At 44.6% G+C, this 14,313-nt stretch overlaps 1 protein-coding gene across 1 annotated transcript in view; it reads right to left on the reverse strand.

Annotated features, from left to right (window-relative positions):
• Nucleotides 1-2,696, reverse strand: part of TDRD1 (tudor domain containing 1) — a 33,583-nt gene extending 30,887 nt beyond the window's left edge. Inside the window, exons 1-2 of the mRNA XM_060171243.1 lie at nucleotides 2,553-2,696; nucleotides 783-1,113 (exon numbers count right to left, since the gene is read on the reverse strand). Coding sequence (XP_060027226.1) covers nucleotides 783-1,113; nucleotides 2,553-2,555 — 334 coding nt within the window. The 5' untranslated portion in view covers nucleotides 2,556-2,696. The remainder of the gene's footprint in view (nucleotides 1-782; nucleotides 1,114-2,552) is intronic.
• Between the last annotated feature and the right edge of the window lie 11,617 nt (nucleotides 2,697-14,313).

Genomic DNA, 14,313 nt, shown 5'->3' on the forward strand with positions numbered 1-14,313 from the left:
AATTTCTAATAAGAGACAGCTTCTTAACTTTATTCATAAAAGTGTAGAATACTATAATGAAATATCATTCAAACAATAAGACTATGCACTGTAATGGCCTCAAACCTACAACATACTACCATCCTACTCTTTTCCTAGTGAGAAAAGCATTTTTTCTGAAATGTTCTGTACCACTGTACTCCCTAGCACTACAAGTTGTCCTTCATTCACCAAACTGCTAGTTCTTTGCTTTTTTTGGACTTAGGACTTGTTAGCACACTGTCAAGTTATTTTACTTGATAAGACAGAAATTGAGAGAGGAGGGGGTGACAGAGAGGGAAAGAGAAAGAGACACCTGCAGCCTCGCTTCCTTTCTTGTCAAACTTCCCCCCTACAGGTGAGAGCCAAAGGCTTGAACCCAGGTCCTTGCACATGGTAACATGTGCACCTGACCAGGTGTACCACCACCCAGCCAGCTCCTTTGCATAGCATTTTTAAAAGACTCAATAAAATCCAGAGTGGTTCTTTTCTGCTTTCCTTCTGTTTGTCTCTTACACACACACTCACCCACTCACTCACTCACCCACCCACTCGTAGATATTCTCTCCCTGGGAACACTTTCCATTAGTCTAGCTAAGGCTGGCTATTCAATATCCTTCCACATTGATATTTAAGTGCAAAGTACTGTGAAGAAGTTGTTTGGCTAATCTGTTAACATCCCATGGGTGTGTAGTTATATACACTTGTGCCAAGGTCAGGGAAATCATCAGAATCAATTATTATGCCCAGCAGTCTCCACTCACCTGCTAGCAATGTCTTCTTGTCTCCTTTGGTTTCAGTCACTTCTCCATTGATGCCATTGAGGTTTGCAGATATTGAACTGTCTTCCTGACTAGCCAAGTACTGCTTGGCTTGCTCACAAAGCAAAAAATTGTTCTTTTTATTTCCATTCTCTGGACTTTTCAACCTGAAATTAGGGTGGTTAGGATGTCCTCCAGGACTTCTTAAAGAATCATGTGGTGGAAGCTTGCTTTCATTTTTCTCAAAATTAAATGGATCTGTCATTTTACAAGTAGATGTCTCCAAATTATTTCTTGACATCACATTAAGTGGCAATTTAATATTCACAGAAGTCTAAGGAAGAGATTTATTTAAAATCAACTTTTTAATTAAAATAATAAAAGGACTGCAGGCCCAGGTCATCCCTCCACCCACTGTTTTTTTTTTTTAACCATTAAAGAACATTCTTATCTCAAACACATTATTTCCCAGCTGGTACTCAAAACTTATTAGTGAATTACAACAGAGGTTTTGTTCTTTAAACAAGGTCAGGTTTTACCTTTCTGACCTCTCAGAATCCTCTCTCCTACATGATGGTTTGGTGTGTGCTTGGACAAGCTGAATCCACCACTCAGACCACCCCAGCCCTTTCATCTGCTGGGCAGTGCCTTCCTTCCCAGTCATCCTTCACAATTTACTGCAGCCGATGTTTTTACTGCAGTCTAGCTACCCAAATCCTGTTTTAATTAACTTCTACCCAAGCTTCCATAAATTGAGAATTTTTTAAAGACTTTTTAAAACTTTATTTTCCCTTTTGTTGCCCTTGTTTTTTATTGTTGTTGTAGTTATTGTTATTGATATTGTTATTGGATAGGACAGAGAGAAATGGAGAGGAGGGGAGGACAGAGAGGTGGAGAGAAAGAAAGACACCTGCAGACCTGCTTCACAGCTTGTGAAGCGACTCCCCTGCAGGTGAGGAGCTGGAGGCTCAAACCGGGATCCTTACACTGGTCCTTGCGCTTCATGCCATGTGCGCTTAACCCACTGCGCTACCGCCCGACTCCCTAAATTGGGACTTTTATGCAGCACTTTTTACCATTATGCTGTGCTCTGGCACATGTGATGCTGGGGACTGAAGTCAGGATCTCCTGTTTGAGGGTCCAACGCTTACTTACTGTGCTACCTCCTGGGCTGAGTATCCACTACTCACTAAACCTTTGTCTCACTACACCTTTCTTCGAAAGTGAAATAACAGGCACCGTTGCGAGTGCTGCTGACCTACCTCCAAGCATACATTATGCTAGCCTGTTACGTCTAAAAGAACTCTAGGTGTTGGGCTGGAGAACTAGCTGAATGGGTGCCTGCCTTGTCATATGGGCAGTTCAAGCTCCAATCCCAACACCACAGGGGAGATGACAAAGCTCCAGTGCTGTGTGGTGTCTTTCTCTCTCCCTAGGTCTCTAGTTGAATGAAAAAGCAGCCCAGGGGTTGTGAAATGGTGCATGTACAAAGCCGCAGGCCCGTAAATACACTAAAAACGTACTAAGTGTCCAGGCCAAGAGCAGTGATAAATGTGGATGACCAACTGTCTGTTCCGAAGTAAAGGCGCACAGCGTCTGTGTAAGTGTTGCAGGCATAACTGCTGCCTATCCTTTCAAAACTGCTCAGAGTGAAATAAAGTCAGAGTGGAAACTATCCCAGGTCCTGTCTAAAAGATGTTTTAATGTTTTGAACAGAAAGTAAACAGCGGAGGAAGCTGGGTGCGGGCTGACGCGGCACAGCACACACATTACCATGCTCAAGGAGGCAGGCTCAATTCCCGGGTCCCCACCTGCAAAGGAGATTTTCTTTCATGAGTGGTGGAGCAGTGCTGCAGGTGGTTTCCTTCTCTGTCTCTCTCACTTCTACCAAAAAAGAAATGGTGGAGCAGTGCAGGCACTGATGACCTGGGTGGGAAAGAGAAAAAAAGAAAAAGCCCTTTCTTGGTCTGCTAAAACTTCCACTTCATTTCCTGCTTTAAATTAGGCCTAGGTTATTCCAGTGACTATATAGAAGAGCTTAAACTAACACACTCTCTCTCAATCTCTCTCTCTCTCTCTCTCAAAGGGTGGGCAGCCGTCTCACCTCCGATGCTGCTTCCCAACAAGCATGCTAGTATGTGAAGGGCTCCCAGTTTTTTAATTTCATTTCAGTTTGAAACTGCCCAAATATCAAAGGACAAAATACATTATAAAAATTTATCAAAAAAAAAAACTAAACTGTTATCTTTTAGGGTTGGGTGCTGGCATATCTAGTTGAGCGCACACATTACAGACAGTGTGCAAGGCCCCGGGTTCAAATCCTGGGTTCCCCCTGGATTTGATAAGTGCTGAAGCAGTCCTACTGTGGTTGTCTCTCTCTTTCTCTACTCCTCCTCTGTCTATCCAAAATCAATTAATAAAACAAAAGAAACCAATACCATTTTAAGATGTGAGGTATGTAGTAAAATATCCAGTTACTGGGGAAGCACCAAATTTTGTATTCAACTTTGGTTGAATAACCCAATTGCCATCTTTGATGGCTGATTGGCCAGCTAACATTCGTGACAACACTGGTGATATTTAGTGCTCTCAGTGGAGTTTGTCAGGAAGCTTTCTGGTGACAAAGTCAGATGCCTAGTGTGGTTGTTTCTTTCTTCCTACAATGTGTGCCTGAAACTCTAAGGTCAGACTACCCATCTTGAAAACAAAGCAAAAAGGTCCAAGAATGAAAGCACACCCTAGGGGCCGGGTGGTGGCGCACCTGGTTGAGTGCACATGTTACAATGCACAAAGACCCAGGTTTGAGTCCCCGGTCCCCACCTGTAGGGGAAAACTTCACAAGTGGTGACAGCAGTGTTGCAGGTGTCTCTCTGTCTCTCTTCCTCTCTATTCCCCCTTCCCTCTTGATTTCTGGCTGTCTCTATCCAATAAATAAAGATAATAATAATAATAAAAGAAAGTACACCCTAAGGACAACAGAGCAGAAAATGCAAATAACCTAGTTTCCAAAATTGTTCCTGATAATAACCTTAAGTCATTCCACCGGCTCTGATCAGCCTAAGCACAGACGTGCTATAACAGACAAATAGATTTTTCAATACCTTATTTAATTTTAATGCAAGGGGGAGAGAGATACAGAGAGAAAAGTGGAAGGAAGGCCAGAGCACTGTTCAGTCATGGCTTGTGGTAGTGCGAGGGACTGAACCTGGGAGCTCAGAGTCTCAGGCATGCAGGTCTTCTAAAGAAGTATAACGCTGTCTCCCCAGCCCCGTGTTTTTGTTGTACTAGTCAGTTGCACCCCAACTGATAGAGCTACCTGTAAAATGAATGAGCACCACGACCATCAGAGTACTCTGTGCATTTCTGTGGAAAATTTATTTGAATTACTAAAAGCATGAGGGCGCAGAGAGTGGCGAGTGTGAGAGCAGAGGGTACTGAGGATGGGGATGGACACAGGACCCTGCTGCCCCCTCAGCGAAACAGAAAGGAGCGGCAGAGGGACTCCCTGGGCCTTTGCCTCACCAGCACCTGGCCTGCTGCGGTGCCCTAGGACAAGGCCCTGTGGGTCTGCTTAGTTTCTAAGCATTTGTGATGGGAGAAGCTTCCAGGGTCCAGCTCAGCTGGAAAGGAAGGCCTGGTTCTCCTACTGCCCTGGGAAGGTTTGCAGAGAGCAGAGCAGCACCTCCCACCCTACCCTGGGAAATTCTGTTGGAGGGCAATCCAGCAAGGACACCCACTAGAGAGAGCCGTTCAAGCACTGACCACTGTCTTCTCCAGTCTCTAGTAATACACAGTTAACACTTCACAGTCACCAAGAATATTTAGGGACTTAGTCTATGCACAATGGCCACACCATAAAACTGCCTGTATCTTTGTTATTTACACTTCTTTCTACACATCCCAGCACTTGTTTAGATCTATATAACAGCTAGGGGCACAAAGTTTTTAAGACGGTTTCAGTAGTAGAAAAAAAGCTGTAAATAATAATTTAAAAAGCTGTAAACACAGGAATTCACCTCTACTTGACTGCACCCTGTGGCAATCCCTGAGCATGTCTGATGTGATCCCTGTGCCATAACTCTGGGCTGAGACTTTAGGTATAAGGTGCAGCGGGCAGGCAGACAGACAAGACTACCAGGGTCCTGATGCCGCATAGGCTAACTGCCCTCATTTATGAAATGAGTAGTTTCTTCCAAAAAAATAAAGTTTGTTTTTTACACCTATCACTGGTGGACAAGTGTACCTATCATCATCCTCAAATCGACAAGTGATCAGCTAGCTACATGCTTCCCTAGCTAATGTGAAGAGTTTAATTCAGAGGATCCCAAAATTTTCACTTGTTAAAGAAATCCTTTTAAGGACCAGGAACGGAAGCAGCTAACTCTGCGAGTTCTACTGTGTTTCATGCCTTGACCCCAGTTAAGACTAGAGCTCCCCCCTGGGGAAATCCTTCCTCTTACTCCCTGGGCCTGGGGTGGGGGGCTCTGCAGGGCTCAGGGGGACACTCCCAGGAAGGGAGCCTTATTTCCTTCCAGAACACAACCTGGAGGCTAGCAGAGCAAACCCAGAGAGTTCTTCGCTTTAGTATCAAGAGCTCCTGCAAGCACAAGTGTATATATAATTTTCCCCTTCTCTGACATCGACTTTTCCCCTTCTCTGACACTGACTTTTTATCTTCCTGGTCACTTTCCTGCATTCAGGGAGAACGGCCACTCAAAGGAAACAAGTTTGCAAGCTCCAGGAGACACAACTTGGCCTCTGCAGACCCATGTTTCCTAGGCTTCTGGCTATGCTGGCTCAGGCTAACCACCTTCCATTTCAATTTGCACCAACTGTGATGAGCGACCAGAAGACACAGATGACACGCACAGCTTCCCATATGGAAGACAGAGACTGTCTGGGAGGGACTCAGCCCAGCACCTGGTGCTTCCTAAGCCCCCCAACCACTGCTATTCACATCTGGAACTCCACCCCCCCAACTCCCCAACAATTTCCTGCTCTCATATGGGCTGAGTCTAAAGGAGCAATGATGCAAAGGCTCATGTGATCCTTTTTGAATTCCTACAAAGGAGAAACTCAGGTGTCACTTGCCAAGTCCCCTGGGGTGGGCCCCTGACCGGAGGGCAATTGAAGGGCCGTGGGGGGGGGGGTGGTCATCTTCACAGCAAACACCTGGATGAGGGGCTTAGGAGCCTCTTCCTCAACTCCAGAGGCCAACCAGACCGGCATCGCTTCGGCAGGGGCACCAGGTCCCGGGATGGCCAGGGCCTGAAGCGATGAGCGCCCTTGGGGAGTGGGGGGGGGGAAGGAAAGGCACGTGGGCAAGTCGTCCCAGGTGTAGCCGTGGCTTAGGAAGGAGAAGAAGCGGGGCTGTGGGTGGTGGCGCACCTGGCTGGTCGCAAGGACCCAGGTTCGAGCCCCTGGGCCCCACCTGCAGGGGGGGAGGCTTTGTGAGTGGTGAAGCTGGGCTGCGGGTGCCCCTCTCTCTCCTTCCTCTTGACTTCTGTCTCTAACACATAAAGATAATTATAAAAATTTCTTAAAGAACTTTAAAAAAATACAAAATAAAAAAAGCAAGAGGGAAGAGAAAGCAAGGCCATAAGGGGGAAAAGTGGCCCACATCTATCTGTATATGTGTATACATATGTGCATGTATACATATATATATACATAGATATAAATAACATCTCGTATCTGCAAGCTTGGGAGAAACTACTGCAGCTTTCAGTGGAGGGGATGGGGGGGCACAGAACTCTGGTGGTGGCAACGGTGTGGCATTATGCCCTTGTCTACTAATTTTGTAAATCAATATTAAATCACTAATAAAATGAAAATAAAATGAAAACAAGTTTTTTTAAAAAAAACTTCATTTAAAAAAATGAAAAAAATCCAAAATAAACCCATTGCCTTGTTTTTTCCAGGTAAGAGGTGGAGGCGCTGGGCCTGGGTGCCAGTGGGCGCTCGCAGGCTGGACTCAGACCTGCAGCCCCGTGGCCTGCTCTGAGGGTCGGCGACACCCTCCACCCTGTTCCCCACCAGCCCCCCGCTGCACCCAACGCCCCCACCCACCCAACCCAACGCCCGACCCCAACGTCCGGCGCCCAACGACTGGAGCCCAACGACCGACGCCCCACCCAACCCCCAGCCCTGAGGCCGATCCTTCAGACCCTACCCCAGCACCCCCCCCCCCAAATGTACCCGGGGGACCCTGACCTGGAAAGAGGCAAAAGGCCCGCTGACCCCGACTGGTCTCTGAAGCCCGGCCGTGGTGGCGTGCACCCAAACCCGGGAGCACGACTGCTGCTACCCAGGCGTGTTGCCTCCGCGACCCACACGTCTGCAGCCTGGCTGCCTGCACGCAGTGCGCCTGCGCAGAGAGCGCTCACGTGTGCGCTGGTTCCGCCTCCCACGTGCTCACACCTGCGCATGCGCTTTGTCTCCCCGGCTGGTTGGTAGAAAGCTTGTTAGGTGGGAAGGTTCCAGTAAAGCAGGTGCTCTGAGGGCCAGCGCTCAATGCCGAGCTAGGGCATCTAGTCTCTCCGTTAAGGTGACTGGGGAGGAGGCGCTATCACCACTTAAAAGACAAAAAAATTTTCCGATGCTACCAACTGCCTCTTGCTTGGTCCTGGAATCAACGCATGAGAGCATGCAGGTTTTAACCCCCTTGATAGATTGGTGATAGAAAGTCCTTTGAAGGCTTTCAAAACATTTAGATGAGAAAAAGAAAATCAAGAAGTGCTACCGGCATATACTCACTGTTTCAACCCTGATTCACATTCTCATGTACATGATGACTTCATATATTCTCCATTTCACAACCCCCCCCCTTTTTTGACAAGTACCAGGCCAGTCTGTTTTTCTTTGTAGTAAGTGTTACTGTTCTTAGACCTGGTCTAGAGGCTAAACTGAAAAGTCAATATCATGTTCCTACTGGGCCACACCCAGTTTCTATTAGTATCATCACTTCCGTGGGACACACTTGTTACCACCATTAAGGAAGTCACACTGATACGTTATTAACTGCAGGCTATCAATTATCTTAATAGGTTTTCCTCTTTTTTTCTTTACTTTTTACTCTTGGCCAGGATGCTATTCCAGGTGTCACGTTAAATCATCATGTCACCTTTGAATTAGTTCTTGTTTGGGGCAGTTTCTCAGCCTTTCCTTGTTTCATAATTGTAAAATTTCAACTTCCAGGCAAACTAGTGAGGTATTTTGCAGGGTACCCCAATAGGGAACTTGTCTCATGTTTTCCTCTTGGTAAGGGTTAAGGTTATTGCAGGGAAGAACATAGAGGAAGTACTATTTTCAATGTGTCTATCTAGTATGCATGACTGGAACTTGATTTATAGTAGTCAATGATTTCTTTCTTTCTTTCTTTTTTTTTTTTTTTTTTGCCTCCAGGGTTATTGCCGGGGCTCGGTGCCTGCACCACGAATCCACTGCTCCTGGAGACCACTTTTTCCCCTTCTGTTGCCCTTGTTGTTTTTATCATTGTTGTGGTTATTATTATTGTCGTTGTTGCTGTTGTTGGATAGGACAGAGAGAAATGGAGAGAGGAGGGGAAGACAGAGGGGGAGAAAGATAAACACCTGCAGACCTGCTTCACCGCCTGTGAAGCGACTCCCCTGCAGGTGGGGAGCCGGGGGCTCGAACCTGGATCCCTATGCGGGTCCTTGCTCTTAGCGCCATGTGCGCTTAACCTGCTGCACTACCGCTCAACTCCCGGTTTCTAAGATCACCTGGCTGAGGTAGAACTTATTAAGTTTCTTTTTGTTTCTCCTCTTATTTTGTACTATGCACTCCCCCCAGCACTGCTCAAGTCTCTCTTATTGTGGTGCTGGGGGTTGAACCTGGGACCTTTGATGCCTCTTGTATAAAAGTCTTTTTTGCATAACCACTATGCTATTTGCCCAGCCTACAGAGTTAACTTAAGCAAGTGGACCTGAACATTAAAGTTTTGTTTGTTTTTCCTAGACCACTGCTTATGGTGATGGTGAATCCTTACAGTGATGAAGGGGATTGAGCCTGGGACTTTGGAGCATCAGGCATGGAAGTCATTTTTGTTTGTTTTATTTTCTTTAAAAAAAAAATTTTTTTTTCGGGGTCAGGCGGTGGTGCACTTGGTTAAGCGCACACATTACAGTGCCTGTCCCCACCTGCAGGGGGAAAGCTTCAGGAGTGGTGAGGCAGGACTGCAGGTGTTTCTTCCCCTCTCTATCTCTCCCTCCCCTCTCAATTTCTCTGTCTCTATCCAATAATAAATAAATAAATAAATAAATATAAAAAACTACTTCTTAAAAATATTTTTTACCTCTTTATTAGATAGAAACAGCCAGAAATCAAGAGGGAAGAGGGTGATAGAGAGGGAGACAGGAGACATCTGCAGCTGCTTCACCACTCAAAAAAGCTTTCCCCCTCACTGCAGGTGGAGACTCGGGGCTTCAATCTGGGCCCTTACGCACTATAGTGTGCACTCAACCAGTTGCACCACCACCCGGCCCTCTGTTTTCTTTTTTTTCTACCTGAGTACTGCTCAGCTCTGGTGATGCAGGGTATTGAACCTGGGACTTTGGAGCCTCAGTCATGAGAGTATCTTTGCATAACCATTATACTATCTACCTTCACCCCATGGAAGTCTTTTGGCAAAACCATTATTCTATTATCTGGCTCTATACTATGCATGTTAAAATATTTTATTATTTATTTATTTATTCATTTATAACACTGCTCTGCCATTTTATACAGTGGAAGGTATACAACCCAGGACTTGCAAGTTCCCTTCCCCACCCAGTTCTTACTTATTTTTTTTTTCCTTTTGTTGCCCTTGCTGTTGTAGCCTTGTTGTGGTTATTATTGTTGTTGATGTCATTCGTTGTTGAATAGGACAGAGAGAAATGGAGATGGGAGGGGAAGACAGAGGGGGAGAGAAAGACACCTGCAGACCTGCTTCACTGCATGTGAAGCGAACCCCCTACAGGTGGGGAGCCAGGGGCTCGAACCGGATACTTATGCTGGTCCTTGCGCTTTGTGCCACATGCGCTTAAGTGCGCTTAACCTGCTGTGCTACCACCCGACCCCCCAGTTCTTACTTTTAAAAGAAATCATTATGTGTTCTCCATCTAAGATAAAGGAATTAGGCTTCCCTCCCTTCTTTTAGGGTGGGGGTAGCTACATAAATTACTGGGATTCTTTCACATGGGAATGTGCTTCTGCTCCAGTTAGCAATGTGTTTAATCAATATGAATTGACTGTCTCCCAGTAGGGACGTTATATTTTGGTTAGTGATTCAATACTACGTGCCTTGCTCAAGTAGTTTGACCTTTGGCCTGTGGGAGCTGTTTCAGTTGCCTCGTTCCCTCTTCGACAGACACATTTCCCATCACTGTGGGTTATTTCTATTTATTTTTAAAGACTTTCAGTGAATAGAAAGCTAGAAACAGAAAGAGAGGACAAGAGTGAGAATGAGAGAAACCATAGAAAATAAAGTTTCCTGCAATACATGGGGACTGGGCTTGAACCTGGACTTAGCATGTGACAAAACTACCCAGTTGAGCTATTTTCTGACCCTGCCTTTTATTTATTGAGATCACCTACTTTCAGAAGGTGTGCCTTTTCATTCACACGTTTATACATCTTTAAAATGTTATGAATTTTAAATAGCATTCACCACATATATGCCATCTATAAAGTGTTTTAAATTAGGATTTATTTATTTTGTCCAATGGGGATTTGCCCATGTGTGACTCTACCACTCCTTGCCAATTTCTTCTTTTCTTTTCCTTTTTTATTTTTATTATTCTACTTTTTAAAGTTACCACCAGGGTACCTGCAGACCTGCTTCACCGCCTGTGAAGCGACTCCCCTGCAGGTGGGGAGCTGGGGGCTTGAACCGGGATCCCTAGGCGGGTCCTTGCGCTTTGCACCACGTGCGCTCAACCCACTGTGCTACCGCCCGACCCCCGTTTCCTCCTCCTTTTTTTATGTGGAATTTATATATTGAAGTAACTGCTTTTTCTCACCCTCAGTTCTATTGATTGCATCTCCGATAGAAAATATATTTCACAGGTGGTGTTGGGTTCATTTACTGTACCACATCTCCTCTGTCTTAGTTCTTGGAATGTTAAAATTAGCTTAGCAAGTTCAAGTGTTTTGTCCCATCCACCTAATGTAAGCTTTTTTTAAAATTTTATTTTTCCTTCCCAGAGCACTAGTCAGCTCTGCTATCTAGTGATGCTGGGGATTGAACCTGGGGTTTTAGAGCCTCAGACATAAGAGTCTTTTGCATAACCGCTATGCTGTATCCCCACCTCCTTGTAATGTTTCATGTTAACTTTCTCACAAGTGGTGGTCATTACCAAATACTATTATTTTGTTTGGAGTTTACAAAATCGGAATAGTCTATACTGTTTTTATTACATGGAATTCCATAAGGAACATTCTCATACCAATTATTTGATGGAAATTCACTTTGTAACAGAAGAGGTATGAAACATCATTCTTTTTTCAGAATGTGATGCCTGCTTGGTATTTCCAAAGGTGACCAATGATGTTTTAAAAAAAACAAAAAATCAATCTGCTCATTGACTTTTAACATAGATGTGTTTCTACCTGTTGCTATTACTGTTATAATTGGTGGTGCACATGAATGATTTCCCTGCTCCCAGGCTGATGTTTTTCATTCTTTTTATATGAGATAGAGAAAAAGAAATACCACAGGACTAGAACTTCCTCCAGTCTATGGCACCTTGTGGTGCTGGAGCCTGGGACACATGTATGGTAAAGCATATACCTTCCCAAATGAGCTCTCTTTTGGTCCCTGTGAGTATAATTTAAAAGATTTTGTTTATTTAACTTTTTAAAAGGATTTTATTTATTTATGAGAAAGATAGGAGAGAGAGAACCAAATATCCGGGTGGTGGAGATAGCATAATGGTTATGCAAAGAGACTCTCATGCCTGAGGCTCAAAAGTCCCAGGTTGAACCACCCCCCACACCACCATAAAACAGAGCTGAGCAGTGCTCTGGTATTTCTCTGTGTGTGCATGTCTCTGTCTTCATCTATCTCAAAAATAAAAATTAAATAAAATATTGAAAAAAAAAAAGAACCAGACATCACTCTGGTACATGTGCTACTCAGAGTCCCATGCTGCATCACTTCCTGGACCACTTGTTTATTTGTCTCTCTTGCTATTACTAAGATGTCACCATTGCAGATCAACTTTACTCAGATAGATAGGCAGACAGACAGGTTAGCTGTGGGGGCTAACTTGAACCTGAGTCACTTGCATAGCAAAGTAGGCAATTTATCTCACAGTGGGGTGTGTGTGTGTGTGTGTGTGTGTGTGTGTGTGTGTGTGTGTGTGTGTAGAATGGAGTAAAATCATAGCACAATTCCAGCATATGTGACCCCTCTGCCTCTCCCCCCTCTGCTGCTGCTAGCATCTTTTAATGCTAAAAGTCTCCCTTGATTGATATAATTTCATTTATTTATTTAATTTTTTTTTTTTTGCCATGCAGTGTTATCATTGGGGGCTTGGCTTTTTCAATTTTTTTCTTCTCCATTTTTGGGTGATAAAGACAAAACTGGAGGGGGCAGACTGGGCAGTGGTGCACCTATTTGAGGACACGTTACCATGTGCAAGGACCAGGTTTCAAGCTCCCAGTCCCAACCTACAGAGGGGAAGCTTTTTTATGAGTTGTCAAGCAGCACTGCAAGTGTTTTTTTTTTTTCTTCCTCTTGATCTCCCTTGCTCTCTAGATTTTTCTCTGTCCTATCAAGTGAAATAAGTAAATGTTTCATTCAAAAAAGTCTTAAAATAAATAGCGGGGAAGAGTGAAAAAGAAAGATAGCTGTAGCACTGTTCCACTGCTTTTCCTCTACAGATGGGGACTGGGAACTTGAACCCGGATCCTCACTCATGGTAAAGCTATGTACCCTTTTTTGGGCATGAAAATCTATCTTTTATAACCCGCATACACTAGACTTTCTTGTTCCTTTCCTCCCTCAGACTTAGAATCAGACCTTGACCTCTCAGAAAAACATAGATGACTTTTAGGGAGAACTTATTTTTAGAAACAGTAGTTTGGAGAATACAGGCATGGCTTATATTGGGTTGACTGACTTTTCTAGGAATTTTCAGTGGTCACACCTTTTTTAAAATAAGAAAAAGCATATGAGTTCACATGGATATTTCTAAGTTTATATCTAGCTATTTATTATTTATGAGTCAAGAGGAGGAGATACAGATCAGACCACTGCTCTGCTCTAGTATATAGGAGGCCTGTGAGCAAACATGGGCCCTCAGAATACAAGGCCTATACTCTGTTGAATCACTTCACCAATCACAAGAATTGTATTTTAAAATATTATTTTTGGGGGTTGGGCGGTAGCGCAGTGGGTTAAGCGCACGTGGCACAAGGTGCAAGGATTGGCAGAAGGATCATGCTTCCAGCCACGGCTCCCCACCTGCAAGGGAGTCGCTTCACGGGCGGTAAGGCAGGTCTGCAGGTGTCTATCTTTCTCTCCCCCTGTCTGTCTTCCCCTCCTCTCTCTATTTCTCTCTGTCCTATCCAACAACGACGACGACATCAATAACAACGATAATAATGACCACAACAATGGTCAACCAGGCTAACAACAACAACAAAAAGGACAAAAATGGCTTCCAGGAGCAGTGGATTCATGGTGCAGGCACTGAGCCCAGGCAATAACCCTGGAGGCAACATTACATCATGGTTATGCAAATAGACTCTCAAGTCTGAGTCTCCATCAAGTCCCAGGTTCAGTCCCCCGCACCATCACAAGCCAGAGCTGAGCAGTGCTGTGGTAAATAGAAAAAAAATTATTTTTATTAGTGATTTAATCATACTTTGTAAAATAATAACACTACAAGGAGTCCCATTTCATGTAGCATCCATCATCAAAGTTCTGTTTGACTCACCCTCCTCTACCTTAACCTCTCAGTCCGAAAATTTGATTATTTTTTCCCAAATTGTTATGCTTTAATTATCTATACTCCAGAAAAGAGCTAAATCATCCAGCACTTGCCTTCCACCTTTTCAGTGACTTTTGTGTATGTGTGCACCCCGCAATAAACATCAGAGAAATTTTCACAACCAGCTTTGCTTTGCAAACTCTTGCATTGACTAGCTATCAGAATTGGTTTCACGCTTGAGCTGCTCCTGAGAATATAAAAAAAAAAGAAGAAGAAATCCTAAATGGAGGACAGTCCTTCACTGAACAGACCAGGTGTGCAAAACCTCCAAATGCTCACCCAATTTTTTCAGGCCGATTAGGCAACTAAATTCCACATCACTGCGAATTCAGGAGAGGCTTCCCGAGTATCACACCCGGCGTGGCCACTCCCCGCCCGCGTTCCTGGCGCTCACAGGCTGATGAACTCACCGAGAGAGTTTGTTTATTATTAAACAATGGCTGTGGATGGTGGACAGGAGCGCGGTGTTATGGAAACCCCCAGATTCTCTTCCCAGGGTGGCAGTGTCAGACAGGCAGGCCGGCTACTCCTGTTAC

This window comes from Erinaceus europaeus, chromosome 14 (genome assembly GCF_950295315.1).
Source record: "Erinaceus europaeus chromosome 14, mEriEur2.1, whole genome shotgun sequence".
Taxonomy (NCBI): Eukaryota; Metazoa; Chordata; class Mammalia; order Eulipotyphla; family Erinaceidae; genus Erinaceus; species Erinaceus europaeus.